The sequence below is a fragment of the Theobroma cacao genome, chromosome 1 (genome assembly GCF_000208745.1).
Source record: "Theobroma cacao cultivar B97-61/B2 chromosome 1, Criollo_cocoa_genome_V2, whole genome shotgun sequence".
NCBI lineage: Eukaryota > Viridiplantae > Streptophyta > Magnoliopsida > Malvales > Malvaceae > Theobroma > Theobroma cacao.
Window position 1 is genome coordinate 8875249 of NC_030850.1, and position 15485 is coordinate 8890733.

The following is a 15485-nucleotide window of genomic DNA, read 5'->3' on the forward strand; positions in this document are numbered from 1 at the left end:
TCTTTATAATTTTTAATATATTTTAAGAAATAAGAACAAGTATACTCGGTCCAGTGAGTAAATTTTTTGTGCTAATTTACCCCCTGACGCTAATATTTAGTAATATTAGAAGTACAATATGTTCACAAGATGCTTTTTAAAAAACAAAAAAAAACTGCGTACACATTACGTTTACTTTTCCTATTTTACAACCACAATTTTGAAATAAAAAAAAATAAACTCAATTACTTTTTTAGCGAAAAGATACCTAGACTTATTACTAAACCAAATATATTTAACAATTCAGATATTGTACAAAATATCCATGAAGTTAACTAAGTATTTAAAAGAGGACGCTCAAAACCCATATCTCTCATCTTATACTGCAGAGGAATTGCATGTTAATAACGTCCTGTCAGTCCCAACGGAAGAGAGAAAAAACAATAATGTATATATTTATGCATTTAGGCTATATTAAGGGACCATTGAATGTGGTAGATGGTGATTATGTTCCCAGAAAGCTAACAAAGCTTTGGTTCTAGCTAGAACCGGATTATATCCTGGGATCGGTATATGTTTTTGTATTTTATGTATTCTTCCAGGGTTTTCTATGCACATAACAAAAATATATATTCCCGTTGCCTTTGAAAATGACAACCAAAACAGCAACATCAAATCTGAATAGTAGATCTCATTCACATCTAATTGCCCACTTAATGAGTCAAATATGAAAGCTAAAACGAGTTTGATGAGTCAAATTGCAACTCATATAAGTAAAACACCAAAAAATTAAAAAGATAAATAGAACTGTTTTCAAATACTGATAACACTCAATTTATAAATAACTAAATGAAAGTTAATTTGGGGCGTTGATTTATTACAAAGAGTTGTAGTTTTTTTTTTTTAGAATTAGAAAAAAAAGATTAGAATTTTACTTTTTAAATAGAAAAATTATGTACCAATCAATAAATCAAATGTTCAGATACTATAGAGAGTTATAACTTGCTTGCAGTAATTATAGAAAAATCACCAGAGAGGGCTTGTGGGGATTGGGGTTTAATGGTAATTCGGCTTCAATTAAATGATAACGCTTATGTTGACAAAGAACATACAATTATTGTGTGGATTTATAGGAAAAATGTATAGCTAATTTGTAGTACTATTATTAAGTAGTAGAATATACAAATGAAAGATGAAGAAAAAGAGGAATAGAAAGCAACTTCTTATGGCCCAATGGCATGTCTCGCTTGGCCCTTGATGTGAACTTCATGTTCCTCCACTCCCTCCCTTCTCCTATTCCTTTCACCTCCACCTTCAACCCCCCTAATTTATTGCCTTATTTAGCAAAAGAAAGTTTAATCTGCATCGATCAAAACGAGATGTCGAGCGAAAGAGGGAAGGATGTAGCAGAAGGATCATCAAGGATTCCCGGTGATCATCAGCAACAACCTGCAACACCTAGCCGTTATGAGTCACAAAAGAGAAGGGACTGGAATACGTTTGGGCAGTACTTGAAGAACCAGAGGCCCCCAGTTCCTCTTTCACAGTGCAATTGCAACCATGTGCTAGACTTCCTTCGATATCTGGATCAGTTTGGCAAGACCAAGGTTCACCTGCAGGGATGCATGTTCTACGGACAACCCGAGCCGCCTGCTCCTTGCACTTGCCCGCTCAGGCAAGCTTGGGGCAGCCTTGATGCCCTTATCGGGAGGCTCAGAGCTGCCTACGAAGAGAATGGAGGGTCACCTGAGACCAATCCTTTCGCTAGCGGCGCTATTCGAGTTTATCTCAGAGAGGTCAGGGAGTGTCAAGCCAAGGCAAGGGGGATCCCTTATAAGAAGAAAAAGAAGAAGCCGAATCAAGGCAAGGGAACTGATGAATCCAGCTCCACCATGCAGTTCTCTTAGATTCATTTGGCTTCTTCTGGCGTACTATTTATGGTAATTTATCAATCTACCCGCTTCTGAATATGCTTTCATATGTACAATTTCACTTTAAAATGCTAGATCTAGCAGTGCTATTATTCTCAATTTCATGAGATCAATAACTTTATGTAGTTTCTGAATTAAACGACTTGTTTTTAAGTGATTTTTGTTTACATTTAAATTAGTTACTCTTATAGTACTCTAGTAAATGACATTAAGCTGTCTGTAGCTACTGACATACAAAGACAAACCAATAACTTCTTAACTCATTTTCTGGTATACCAAATGCAAATTAATTAATCCTCAATATCGTAAACCATTTTCCTTTGGCTTCCACTGAAATTTAGAACCTTCATATCTGAAAACAAGAACCCTAATTTTCATTTTGACACGCACACACTTGTATATAAACATTGGGTTGATGGAAGTCTCTGAGTGATGTTACTGATGGACTGAGTAGCTTTTACTACTAGGTATCTTGTACTCTTTGGAGACATTTAGTGAGATGGTGACAATGTAGTAACTCTATAAAGTAGATAGAAACAACAGAGCTGCTTGTATTATGGGGAAGATTTCTCTCTCTCTCTCTCTTCTCTCTCTCTCTCTCTCNNNTCTCTCTCTCTCTCTCTCTCTCTCTCTCTCTCTCACACACACACACACACATACTCAGACCCAGACAGACAACAAACTAAAATTATGCAAATAATTAGACACTGTATAAATAGTTGCTAAATTTAATATTTGATACTTCATGATAACTTTTCCTTGATTTAGCTCTTTTAAGATTCTGCAGATTTTGTGCCCCCATGAATGGTCAAGTGAGATATCATACTCTTTTTCATGTTTACAAATATATAATATATAATATACAAATGATTAAAAGCAAACGACTAATCAATGTTTAAGGTTTCTTAACAAATCAACTTAGTTAATAGTTTAGTGTTTATCCATGCTTTTTGTGTAGCTTTTGCTCAATTCAATTAACATAATTAATGCGAATCTTTACGATGAGGGCGAAAACTAATGCCTAATTAATTAATTAACAATTCTTTCGTTTAACGTTAACAATGACAACAATTTTACTAATGCCCCACTGATTTTGCTTTTCTTTAGTGCAGACGATCTTTGCAAGGCTAGTTTTGAGATTTTGCATCTGCATTTGTAGTTGCCCTTTGTACCTTCAATAGATTGCATGTTGTCCAATATCAGATTTTGTGGGACAGTAAGTTTATTCCATTTGCAATATATACTTTAGTTTTCAGATTAAAGATTTGGTTCGAGGTAAAGTTTTGTTGGGTTCATCAAATGGCTGAGCTTTAGGCATCAAAAGAATACATTTTTTTTCTTTAAAACTTTGTATTTTTTTAAGTTTCTATTTTACGCTTAAAAGTTCACGTGTTCTTGTCTCTCTTGTTCATCATCTTCTCTCCATCGATTCTATATAGTATAGTATAGCTCTTCCTTTAGTAATTATTATTTGAAATGTTGGCTAAGGCGATGTATATGGAGAAACATTCTTGGAATGAAGGTAGGGTTCTTTCTTTTCTTTTTCTAGACCAACTTATGTAGAAAGTATGCCAAATTTCTTCTACATTTTCATATAAGAAAAATGTAATTTTGCCTTTTGTCGACCATTTCTATACATAAAATTGCATGACCAACAAGACATTAGAGAAAAATACTTAGAAAAGGTGCAAAACTATCAAAATTCAACCAAGTAGATTAAAATTCCTCAGAGTCAATAACATTAGGGTCATTAGGAGTTCCACAGCCTCGCCTTTTTTTCAACTTGGATATTTCAGTTTACTTTTCGACTAGGACAATTTACATCAATGTTTCTCGTTTAAGGTCCCTATATATGTACCAAAGAGATCGAGTCACTATATGTTTCCTCCTAGCTTTATCAAGCACCAATGAATTTGTGTTATTATGTTATCATTTGAATTTGTAGACAACCTCATTTGCCATCTTTCTTGGAATCACGTACGGTCGGTTTTAAAAAGTTTAAACATTCCTTTCAGGACTTTTAATTAGGACATATCAATGTATGGCATTCATGAGCTTTTACATGTCAGTTCTCATTTATGAACATAATTAAGCCTTTCTTAGATATATTGGTTAGTTACAAAAAATTAAGGAAAAGAAATATCTTTCATCCCTTTTACCCACTCTACTCAAATATTAAGATCTGAATCTAAAACCTCTATCTTTGTTTAGGAGGAAGATACTATTAGGCTAGTCACTTAAATAAACCTAGGCCTTCAACATGCACATAGTAATTGCAATTTTGGAAGTACTGCTTTGATAGAAGGCAAATCCTACTTGTTAATTTGTTTCTTTGGTTTGTTGCTGCACGTATACCTACAACTTAGCATTTTGGTGTTTTGACATTATTGCGATTTTATTTTCATTTTACATACATACACATGTAAGATACGTGTATGTACATGTGTACATATATACACACACGCACGTATAAATGCTTCATGAAAAAAAAAGAGAGATTTGCTATATATCCAGATAAAGCTGTGCAGACATGTTGAACTGATGATGTAGTTTCATGCAGGATTACATGACAAAAGAATCAAATGGAAGGGGATTGTTAAAAGATAAAATCAATTGAAGATTCAGCTCAGTTTGGGGTTTTCAGCATTTTGTACTTGCCAATAGCTATAATTAAAGGGAGTTGGGTGTACATAACTCTCTTCGCGTGCTGGTTAAGAGTCTCCATTTTGTTTGTGTTATGGTTATTTTTGTAAGCTCTTAGTAGATGATCACCAACTCTTTACATGAATATGTCCATTTTATGCCTAAACTTCCTATTCCAAATATTCATAATAATGATCATATCATAATATATATTCTCTGTCCCTTAATATGCACACCTAATTGACATCCATCTGTCGTTATTAGCTTCCGTTAATTTCCTGTACGTTAAACCCTATTGTCCATTCCCATATTCCATGTTATTAATTCAGAATGGTATACGCTCTGGGCTTTCGATTAATGTTGGCTTGCTTTGCCATTAAACTTCTAAGAGCACCCAACAGCGAATGCCTCTCCACCACTTTCAAATGGAATATATATTGCATTTGAGACCAAAAATGATGAGAAAGCATGGCTTCATTCGGTGAGCATACATACTACTTTCAAAGAAAAACAATCGAAAAATGAAGGGCCTGCTTAGATCGGTCATGCAATATTAATATATCTTAGGGTTTATTACTTCGTATCTTACGAAAGGGTGTCTCTTTTTTTGTCCTTAAGTCGAATTTATAGAAGGCTTTTCTGTCGGTTTTTTAGTACTTTCATCCTTTTTTTTATTTATAATTTCACTAAACATCAATAAATACAAACATATTTCATGTAATATATAATATTTTTTTTTTGAAAAGCAAAATGAGAAGTTTCATTACTTGAAAGAATGTAATATATAATATATAATTGTGTCATACAAACAATTACGTAAATGTTAACAACATATCTTAAACTAATGCAAATTTCTTTTACCATTGACAGTTTATTGTAAATTCATTTATAAATAATTCTTCTACAAATATTTATTATCAATTTCTATAAATTTGAATTTTTTTCGATTTTAATTCTTATATAGTATCTTTTTAACTACTCATCCCAAGTACTTTTCAAGAAAAAAAAAAAACAACTCATCCTAAGCACCTTGTGAACTAAGCTTTGTCCCAGCTTCCTATATTTGAAAATTCTTTATTTTTGAGTACTTAAAAATATTTGTATGTATGGTTAATAACTGAATTATATTATGCATATTTATTTTGATTGAACTAAGGTATTAGATACTCCAAATTTTGGATACATTAATTTATGAAGTATGTTGCATGTTGATAATTGTTGAGGGAATAATGGGATATCTCTAGTGAAAGAGGAGGATGTCCTCGATAAACGAGCGCTGTTAAAATAAGATTAATTATTGGAACAAATTTTTTATTTGAAAAACCGTGACTAATTCATTACCAAACCAGTGGTCAACAAATCAAGTCATGGACCATCACTTCTTTCCCCGCCCCACCACCACCCCCCCCGCCCCCGGGCCCCATGGGAGCAGTGGCTTCTTTCCATGGAAAAGAGAAGTATCACCTATGAAAAGACATGAGGATGAAAAGAAGAGAAATAAAGACCTTATCACTTCATACACAGAATATAGCTAGAGCTACTACTGTACTACCTTTGTGTGTTGCCTGCATTAATACCTTTATCATGGTAATTTTTTTTGTAATGCAAATCCCATGAATGAAATCAATACAGATGCCTTTGAAAAAAAAAAAGAACATAGCCAGTTTTCATGCTTCTAACAAGACTCGATGGGTAAAAACAGATGGAATCGACACCAATTAAATGGTGATCTGGTCATTAATTTTTTAACAGTATAGGAAAAGACAAGACTAAAGTAGCTTTGGCTGAAGAAAGCAAATCACAAGAAATTAAGCATTGCTCCGTATCATAGTGAGTGCTAGTATACGTAGGTAGAAAATTTGCAATGGTCCTTCAAGTATTTAATTAATGAACTTTGGGTTGCTACTTAGGGGTTGGGAATTATTATTTCCAAAGCAGTAGCTTTTCTTCTATAAGAAAGGTATTGGAAGATGGGGATTTGGCATATTTAGAGACTGCTATTACCGGTTTATATGTGTTCCTTCGAGGGGGAGCATGCTTAAAAACTCTTTTCTTAATATTGCAGAAACCAAAGTGAAACTGACCTCTTAACAGCTGCCAATGGTTATAAAAATTTAGCCTCTTTCTAATTGAAGCCAAAAGTTTATCTTTTTCTTCGAGCTTCGAGCCCTTTGGATGGATAGCATTGAATTAAAGGAACAAACCCTTACCCTTTCCTAAATCTAACTTCCTAAATTAAACCTACTTTTGTTAATTACAGGGCCCCATTAACTTGGCTAGTCCATGAAAATAATCAAAACTCAATTAGAATTTATCGTTGTTTTAATATAATATATGTACTAGAAGGAAAAAGAAACTCCTACATAAGATGAAGAATCTAGGAGGAAATGGTATGACTGCATATCATTACATTCAATGAATCCCTGTACTGAGGATTGAACCTTTTGTCTTCGCACATAAATCTCGTCACTTTCATTGGATTAATCAATAAATTTAGTATCCTTAATAACGCGGCAAACTTGACTTATAGGCGCCTAGTGACTTACCCTTTGCATGCGGAGAAGGCCTAGACCCTTTGATAATTGATCTGAAGCCACTATTTCCCTGTTTAAGTTCACGAGTTTGAATGATCCATTCTTCATCTACTAACTGTTTTTCAACAATTTTATGCATTTTTTTTTAATTTTTTACTTTGATGGTTTTGGCTTCTTTAGGCTAATTAAGGGGGGAAAATAACTTAGGGATTTATCTGGTGTTAATTACAATTAAAATTTAGGATATCTTTTATAAGGCTTAAATATGAAAAAAAAACTCTTGAACTATTTCACTTTCTTTTTTTATATTCAAAATACATGTTTTCTTTTATTTTGTACTCACACAAGCCCTTAACTCTATTAAAATCATTGATTATATCAATTGATTTTTTAATCCACATTACATATAACGTGGCTTGATAACGTGACAACATGAGAGTTGGTTGCAGTTATTGAATTGTTAACAATTGATGAGAGAGAAAGATCAAGGTGCTCGGAACATGAGCAAAAGTTCTTGGAACCATAATGAAGGTGGCCGGAGGTGGCTCGAGAGCCTTCACTCAATGTTTAGAGACAACTTGAGCAAAAGGCTTTCATGGACAACCATTAAGGGAGCATTTGAGGAATATGGAAGAGTGGTTGATGCCTATATTCCTCGAAGGGTTGTTGAAGACAAGTCCAAGGGAGTAAACTTTACTTTTGCTCATTATTGCAACAAAAACAAAATGGAACAAGCACTCAAGTGAGGGGTCACTAATCGATTGATGGGAGAGTTGTGGTGCGAAAGGTTCAACCGTGGAGAAAGCCGATGCTGGCAAAGGCGAAAAGTGTAACAAATAGAGGTGAAAAGGTTCTTAGAACTAAAAAATATAGAGTTGACGAAATGATGTTTAAAAATGTTGTCACAGGTGGGAAAAAAGACACTAGTAAGACTTTGGGGGGTGTCAATCAAGCCACGATGTCCAAGTCAAGTACAAAAGAGAAGTCGAATAAAATAGCAAAGTGAAATTATGGCAATATCTCGAAACAAACAGCAGGACAGAAACCTTCAGGTCAACTTGGTTTTAGGAATGCAACAGTGAGCACCAACATTCCAGATGAGGCAATGGACTGGGTTAAGTTTAACACAATAGGAAAACTATGTAGAAAACTAGATTGCGGGCTAGTGCAAGATAGGTTGATGAAAGAGGGTTTCTCTGTCCAAGTAAGGGACGTGGAAGGACTCGCAATGTTGGTGACCTTTGAAACATATGATGAAATGGTTGTAATTCTGGAGAATTACTAGAACACTTTTGAGAAATGGTTTGAATCACTCATACTAGTAGATATATCAAGAACAGAAAGTGAAGTGATGATTTAGATTAAGCTTGAAGAGGTCCCAATCAAGCTCTAGCATCCTAATACTTTTAAAGCAATGATAAACTATTAGGGTGAGCTAGTAAGGGTGGACAGAACTACCTTTAAAAAAGAAAGGCTGGACAGAGCTTTGTTGTTGGTGAAAGTCAATAGTAGGTTCACTATTCCATCAAGCGTAATGCTTAAGGCGGAATGGAGAATTCATAATGTTTACGTGAGCATCGCTAGGGATGAACTTAATGATAACTTAAAGGTTTACTCAATTGACAAAGTGGTCCAACTAGAGGGTAATTATGGTAAGGTTATTTCAGAAGTCCAACAATAGTTCATTAGAAAAGCTCTAATCATGGAGGTTGACCAATTAACCACAATAAACAAGTTAATTGACGTTGAGATACAAGATTGTACAATATTAGGAAGAGAGCTAGCGAATTTCAAATTAAAGTCATTTTGTAGAAAAAAATGTTCTGACAAGTCAAGGGACAAAAGGTGAGATTTGAGGAATAAAGAAGTAGAATCTCAGAGCTTAAAAAAGGAACCAAGCACTGAAAAGGTGGATAAAGGTTAAAAAAAAGAGTAGAAGGAAGGAAATATTGGAAGAAAGGAAGTGATAAGCAATGTGGAAATGAAAAGAAATGCCAGTACTCAAAAAAGATGGTCATGGGTTGGGGCAATAATCGAATTGGAGTATAGGCTATAGCCCACAAAGAAATTTTATGCTGTTGAAGAAAATTCGAACTAATGGGTGACAAATTCAAACTCAATCTTAAAAGAAAAGGGCCCCAAAAGATTATTCTATTAATGGAAGCCAAATGGGAGGCTTAATGTTTAATTGCTTTAGTAGGCCTACGGGTATTGTTAGGCCGAATGGTAAGATAGAGCTAGGGGTCATGGATCAAAACTTGGGGGAAGAATTAGCCAGGCAACTAATGGACCAAAGCAACAATGGTTTTAAAAATTCACTTCACAGCTTGCTCCGTTCATCAAGTCAGAATATGAGAGAACCACAGCACTAAAGTGAATAGGGAAATGAGCTTGATAATTTGGGCAAAAAGTTTGATTTGTCTAATGGCATTATGGAAGGTGGCAGTGCTAAGTTGGCAAGTCAACCAATGTTAGATCCGCAAGCAATATGAATATGGAGTTAACATGCTCTATAGAAGGAAACAGGAAAGGCCACCCAAGCGAAGAGTTGAACTTGAAACTAAGTTCAAATAATGAAAGATGGATCAAAATAACCATGCGACGAAGCAAAAAGGCGAGAAACTATTTCAAACATTTCTCTTCAGATTTGTTAAAAGAATAAAAAGGGGTCAAGTGAGGGTGGTAGTAGTTATGAGAAACATAAAGCTAATGGAAAAACTAGAACAACCTCACCAAAATCAAGCAAATCTAGCAGAAGAAAAAGAAAGGTAAGAGAAAAAACAGATGAGGAAATAAAAGCTATTGATGTGGAGGAAGAAGTTCATATTGATAAGTCCATTTCAAACTCCAATATTCGAAGCAGAAATCTAGCAACAAGAAGTGAGGCAGAAAAAATTTAGGATCTAATGAAAAAATTGGGCTTAGCTTTTAAAAAGGATAAAGAATCAGTCATCCAAAGACTAGTGAAACTAAACAAGGCAGATAGAGGGAAAGGCACGTACCACCTCCAGATACAGCTTAGAAAAGTAAGACATGCTTTTTAGCTACTTTTTTCTTGTTAAGTTGTTTCACGAATCTTATGAAATTGATTACGTGGAACATTAAAGGGCTAGGGCAGAGAGTAAAGAAAAAGAGTTGTAAGGCAGTTGGTGTTGAGAAAAAAACCCGATAAGTTGTTCCTACAAGAAACAAATTAGAGATAGTTGAAGATAAAGTGGTTAGGTCAATTTGGGAGAGTAATCCATATCAGCACAAAATGGTAGCCTCATAGGGTGCATCAAAAGGGTTATTAGCAATGTGAAGTGATGAATTTTTTGATATCTAATAGAGCATTGAGTCTAGGTGCTTCATACTGCTTGTAGGAGTAGTGAAGAAATAGAACTTTAGATGCGGGATAGGCAATATCTATGCTCCGAACATGGATAGTGAGAGACAAAGACTTCGGGAAGAAATTCAGGGAATAATAAGCTCTATAAGTGGATCATGGTGTATATGGGGCAATTTCAATGTCATCATTAGTAGGAAGGAGATAGTAGGTAAAAGTTAAAATGGTCATACCATCGACCAGTTTAAGAGATGAATTGAGGTTATGGAGCTAATTGACTTACCGATGAATGAAGGTGAATTCACTTATAAGAATTTTAAGGAAAATGAAACGTTTAGTAGGCTTGATATATTTTCAGTACGTAAGGGGATTTTGAATGGGTTCGATGAACTTGTGCAGAAAAGATTACCGTCTTCATTGTTAGATCATAATCCGATAACCCTAAGGGAAATAGGAATGGACTGAGGACTAAAACCCTTTAGGTTTTTTAACCACTAGCTTGACGAGCATACCTTTGGGCATATGTTTAAGAGAGCTTAGGAGGAAGCAGAGAGTGATAGAGGTAAATAGTGAGATATTTCGAGGAGATTAAAGGAAATCAAACCAATGTTTAAGGAGTGGCAACGAAAAGAGTTAAGTAATGAGCAAAAGAAGGTGGTGGAAATTGAAAAAATCATTCAAGATGCAAAAGAAGAAATAGTACGGGGAGATAGGCCTCAAGAGTGGAGGGATATTGTGAGGACCAAGAAAGGTGAATTATGAAAACTCCATAAAGATGAGGAAAGAGAATAGCATCAGAAGTCAAGGGTCAAATGGTATATTAAAAGGGATAGAAACACTATGTTTTTTTCACTCAGTTGCATCATCGAGAAAGAGGTCTAACTTTATTCCATGTCTCAAAATAGAGAATCAAATTATAAAAGAGCCAAAATAGTTAAAGGATAGTATTGCCAACCTTTTTGAGATGATTTATAGAGAGGACCATGTAGCTAAGGTTAAAAAGTTGGGTGACACATTTAAGGTCTTTGAGAGGAATAAAGCATGCAAGTTGGAGAAGGAGTTTACTAAGAAATAAATGTGGTGGCCATTGACTCATGCGATGGGAATAAAGCTCCGGGGCCTGACGGGTTTAACTTGAATTTTTTAAAAGTCAAAGGTAGGTGATTAAAAAAAAGTTAATGAGCTTTATAGGAAAATTTTTTGAGATTGGGAACATTGATGGATATGCTAATGCCACGTTCATCACCCTTATACCCATATACAATACCTCGAAGAGCATCAAGGATTACCGATCAATAAGTCTAGTGGGAAGCATAAAAGGAAAACAATTAGTGGATTGTGCTCTTATAGCAAATGAAGTGGTGGATGTCATGAGGAAAAACAAAGAATGAGGCTATTTTTTAAGATTGATTTTGAATAAGCTTATAATACAGTCAATCAAGACTTTTTTTATTTTATATTAGGAAAAATGAGGTTTGAAGAGAGATAGAGAGGTTAAATTAGTGTGCATCTTTACAACTAGAATTTCAGTTCTAGTGAACGAAGTTCCTACTAGGCAGTTTATGATAAGGAAAGAACTAAAACAAAGGTGCCCACTCTCCTCTTTTCTTTTCAATTGTGTAGCCGAAGCGTCGAATGTTCTTATGAGTGAGGCGATTAAATCAAGAGAATGCAAAGGAATTGATATTGGAAATATCTCTCACTTGTAATTTATGGATGATACAATGATTAAGTGCACGCTAGAATGGAATTTGATTAGGAATGTGAAGTAGATCTTGAGGAACTTCCAATTAATCTCAGGTTTATGGATTTTGTGTTAGGAAAGATAGGGTTTGAAGAGCAATGGAGAGGTTGGATTAGAGAGTGCATTTTTATGACTAGAATTTCAATTCCAGTGAATGGGGTTCTTACTAGGTAGTTTATAATAAGGAGGGGACTAAAGCAAGGATGCCCGCTCTCCCTTTTTTTTTTCAACTATGCAGCTGAAGCGTTGAGTGTTCTTATGAGTGAGGAGGTTAAATCAAGAGAATGCATCGGAATTGATATTGAAAATATCTTCCACTTGTAATTTATGGATGATAAAATGATTATGTGCATGCCAAAATGGAAGTTGATTATGAATGTGAAGTAGATTTTGAGGAGCTTCCAACTAATCTCAAGTTTGTGCATTAATTTCCAAAAAAATAGTCTTTTTGGAGTGGGTGTTGAGGATAGGTTGGTAGAGGAATGAGAGAGTAAGATTGGATGTAAAAGGGAGAGATTCTCCTCGAAATACTTAAGCCATTCCATAAGGGTCAAAACAAACTCGAAGGAGATGTGGAGACTGATGGTGAAGAAATTTAAAAGTAGACTAGCAGGATGGAAAGGTAGGCTACTGTCTTTGGGGGAGTCGTGTTACACTTATTAAACCGATCCTTACTAGTCTACTAATTTTCTTCATGTCCTTATTTAGAATGCTGATAGGGGTAAGTCAAAAGTTGGAGCATATCCTAAGGAGATTTCTTTAGTGTGGGACATTGAAAACTGGGAGGATTTATTTTGTGGATTAAGGATCAATTTGTACTTATAAGGAATTTAGTGGACTTAGATAGATTGATCTTCAGACAAAAATATGAGATTACTTAATAAATGGATATGAAGATATGAGAATAAGCGAAATAGCTTGTGGAAGCGGGCATTGGTAGACAAAGAAGAGAGTGATCCTCATGGGCTAATCCTAAATCTAGAAAAATTGAATAAGCAATCCTTCATTTGGAATAATATTATTAAACCTACTAGAAAATGAGAAAAGGGTAGCTTGATCATTCGGGAGGGGTTGGGCTTCATTTTAGGTATAGGGGAATGGTCAGATTTTGTGGAATAAAGAGTGGATTGAAGGGTATATTTTACGACAGACATTTCTAAGGATTTACTCACTCGCCATTAACAAGAGTGGGAAAATAAAGGAGTTCGATTAGTGGGTGGAAGGGGAATAGAGGTATAGAGTGGAGTTGAAAAGAAATCTATTTGGGTAGGAAGAGGAACAATGGGAGCAACTACTTATGATCATTAATCAAAATCTTGTGGCGAAAGGGTATGAAAATACAGTTGTATGGAAGTGAAAGTCGAGTGGAGAATACTCAGTGAGTTGGTATAGTCGATTTATGGCTAAAAAGAAAAGAGTTCGGAATGAACAATAAAGGAAGGTTTGGTTAAGGATTGCCCAGATGAAAGTTGAAATTTTTCACTTGAAAATTCTTAGAGGTAGGGTGACAGTTAAAGTTAAGTTAGTTAAGAGAAGCTTACTTAGAGCAGACTCTACAATGTGTGTCCTTTTGTAAGGTTGGTGAGAAAACAGTTGACCATCTATTTTTTTGGATTGGTTGAAAGTTGGAAAGTTTGGTCGAGGTGGACCAATTTGTGGGGCATTAAATGGGTGGCACATTATATAACTATAAACTTCTTCCTTGACTGGAATGAACTAGTCCTAATGAGAGACAAGAGAGTATGGCACATGGCCTTTTATGCTATCACTTGGTCTATCTGGCTAATGAGGAATGAGGTAACGTTCCGTGGTAAGATATGGGATATTGACCAATGTCTTAATTTAGTAAGAGTACAGGGTAGCATGGTGGGCAAAGGCAAAGTGCCTAAGAGATTTCCATCAACTAAACGATACTATTAGGTATCTTAAATTTAAACTGCTTACTATTAAAGTAGCCAAGATAAGGAGGAATGTGTAGTGGGAACCACCCAACAAGGGATGGCTTAAATACAATGTAGATGGAGCAGCTAGGGGGAGCCTAGGTCAAGCTACCATAGGAAGAGTATTAAGAGATAAGGCAAGAGCCATGAAACTATTATTCTCAAAACCTGTGGGAGTCACTGAAGCCAATGTAGCCAAAGTGTTGGCAATTAAGGAAGCCTTCAAATTGTTTCAAGCTTCAAAATGAGTAGGGAGTCACTACCTTAATTGAGAACGATTCAAAGAATGCTATCAATTAGGTCCAACATCTTGAGAAAGCCCCATAAGGGATAAAGAGAGAGATTCTAGGCTTTGATGGTATCAAGAATAAAACAAGGGAGTGGCAAGTTAGAAAGGTTTCTAGGGAAGCTAACGGGTTGGTAGATGAGTTTGCTAAGTCGAGGGTTTAGAGATAAAGAGATCTCATTGTAGTCTAGGACTAGTCAACGGAGGAGAATTTTTTATAAAAAAAAGGGGACATGTGGGCTTCGATAGGGATTTTTGATCTTGTATTTCCAGATCGTTATGATTTATTTTCCCTATGCTCCTTTTACATGAAGGTGATGTTTTGATGGCTTTATTAAATGCGTGCAGGTGTCTTCGGAGTTTTATTTTTGATTTTTTGTTATTTATTCATCCATCGATCAAGTCACGATGGCTAGTGAGCTACCAAGATTTTAATATTAAAAAAAAGAGGAAAAAAAAGAAGAAGAAACAAGCAAAAGTGAAGAAAAAGAAACAATCAATAAGAAAAAAAATAGAAAATGGAAAGAAAAGAAAAATAAAAAAAATGACAAGGAATTGTAAGAATGAAGCATGGTATTAATGCCATAATATTCTTGCTTGATTAGTGATTTGCTTGCCTCAATTGGGGGGGTACGGGGCTATGATAAGACTTTGAGGGAGGAATTGTGATCATGCACTCGCTTTTAATTCCTCAATATGCATGTGACACTAGAGGGAGTTTTGGGTGGGTAGCGAGTGGCTAGAAAATTACCTTTCCTCTCGTTTCCTTGTGTGTTGGTCACAAACTCATTATTAACCACTTGATTTCTACTTTGAGGCTCTTCCACTGAGGTTGGTTTTTTTACTTTTTCTTTTTCATAGGAGGATAGGGAAAGAGACAAGAGGGAGGGGTAGGTTAAGTTGTATTTAGATTCTCATTAATTGGGCTTTGTATGGATTTTGAGAGTGGACTATTGAAAGCTGATGAGAGATGCTTTTTGTAGATAGTTATTACCATATGATCTTGATGGCATGGCTTGACCTTGGAGCTCTTGTTTTCGACTCCACTTCATGCATGCTTGTGGCTCATTGGTCCTTAGGAACCATCACAGGGGTTCTGTTTT

General features: G+C 35.3%; 1 protein-coding gene across 1 annotated transcript; it reads left to right on the forward strand.

The window, feature by feature from the left end:
* LOC18612052 (protein LIGHT-DEPENDENT SHORT HYPOCOTYLS 10) lies at positions 1177-4786 on the forward strand. The gene is made up of 2 exons (XM_007048631.2): positions 1177-1919; positions 4471-4786. Exon 1 carries the CDS (start codon positions 1218-1220, stop codon positions 1884-1886), a length of 669 nt encoding a protein of 222 aa, XP_007048693.2. The 5' UTR covers positions 1177-1217; the 3' UTR covers positions 1887-1919; positions 4471-4786.

Excerpts from the sequence above, each read along its gene's own strand:
- LOC18612052 (XM_007048631.2), top strand. The coding sequence starts at position 1,218 with ATGTCTCGCTTGGCCCTTGATGTGAACTTCATGTTCCTCCACTCCCTC.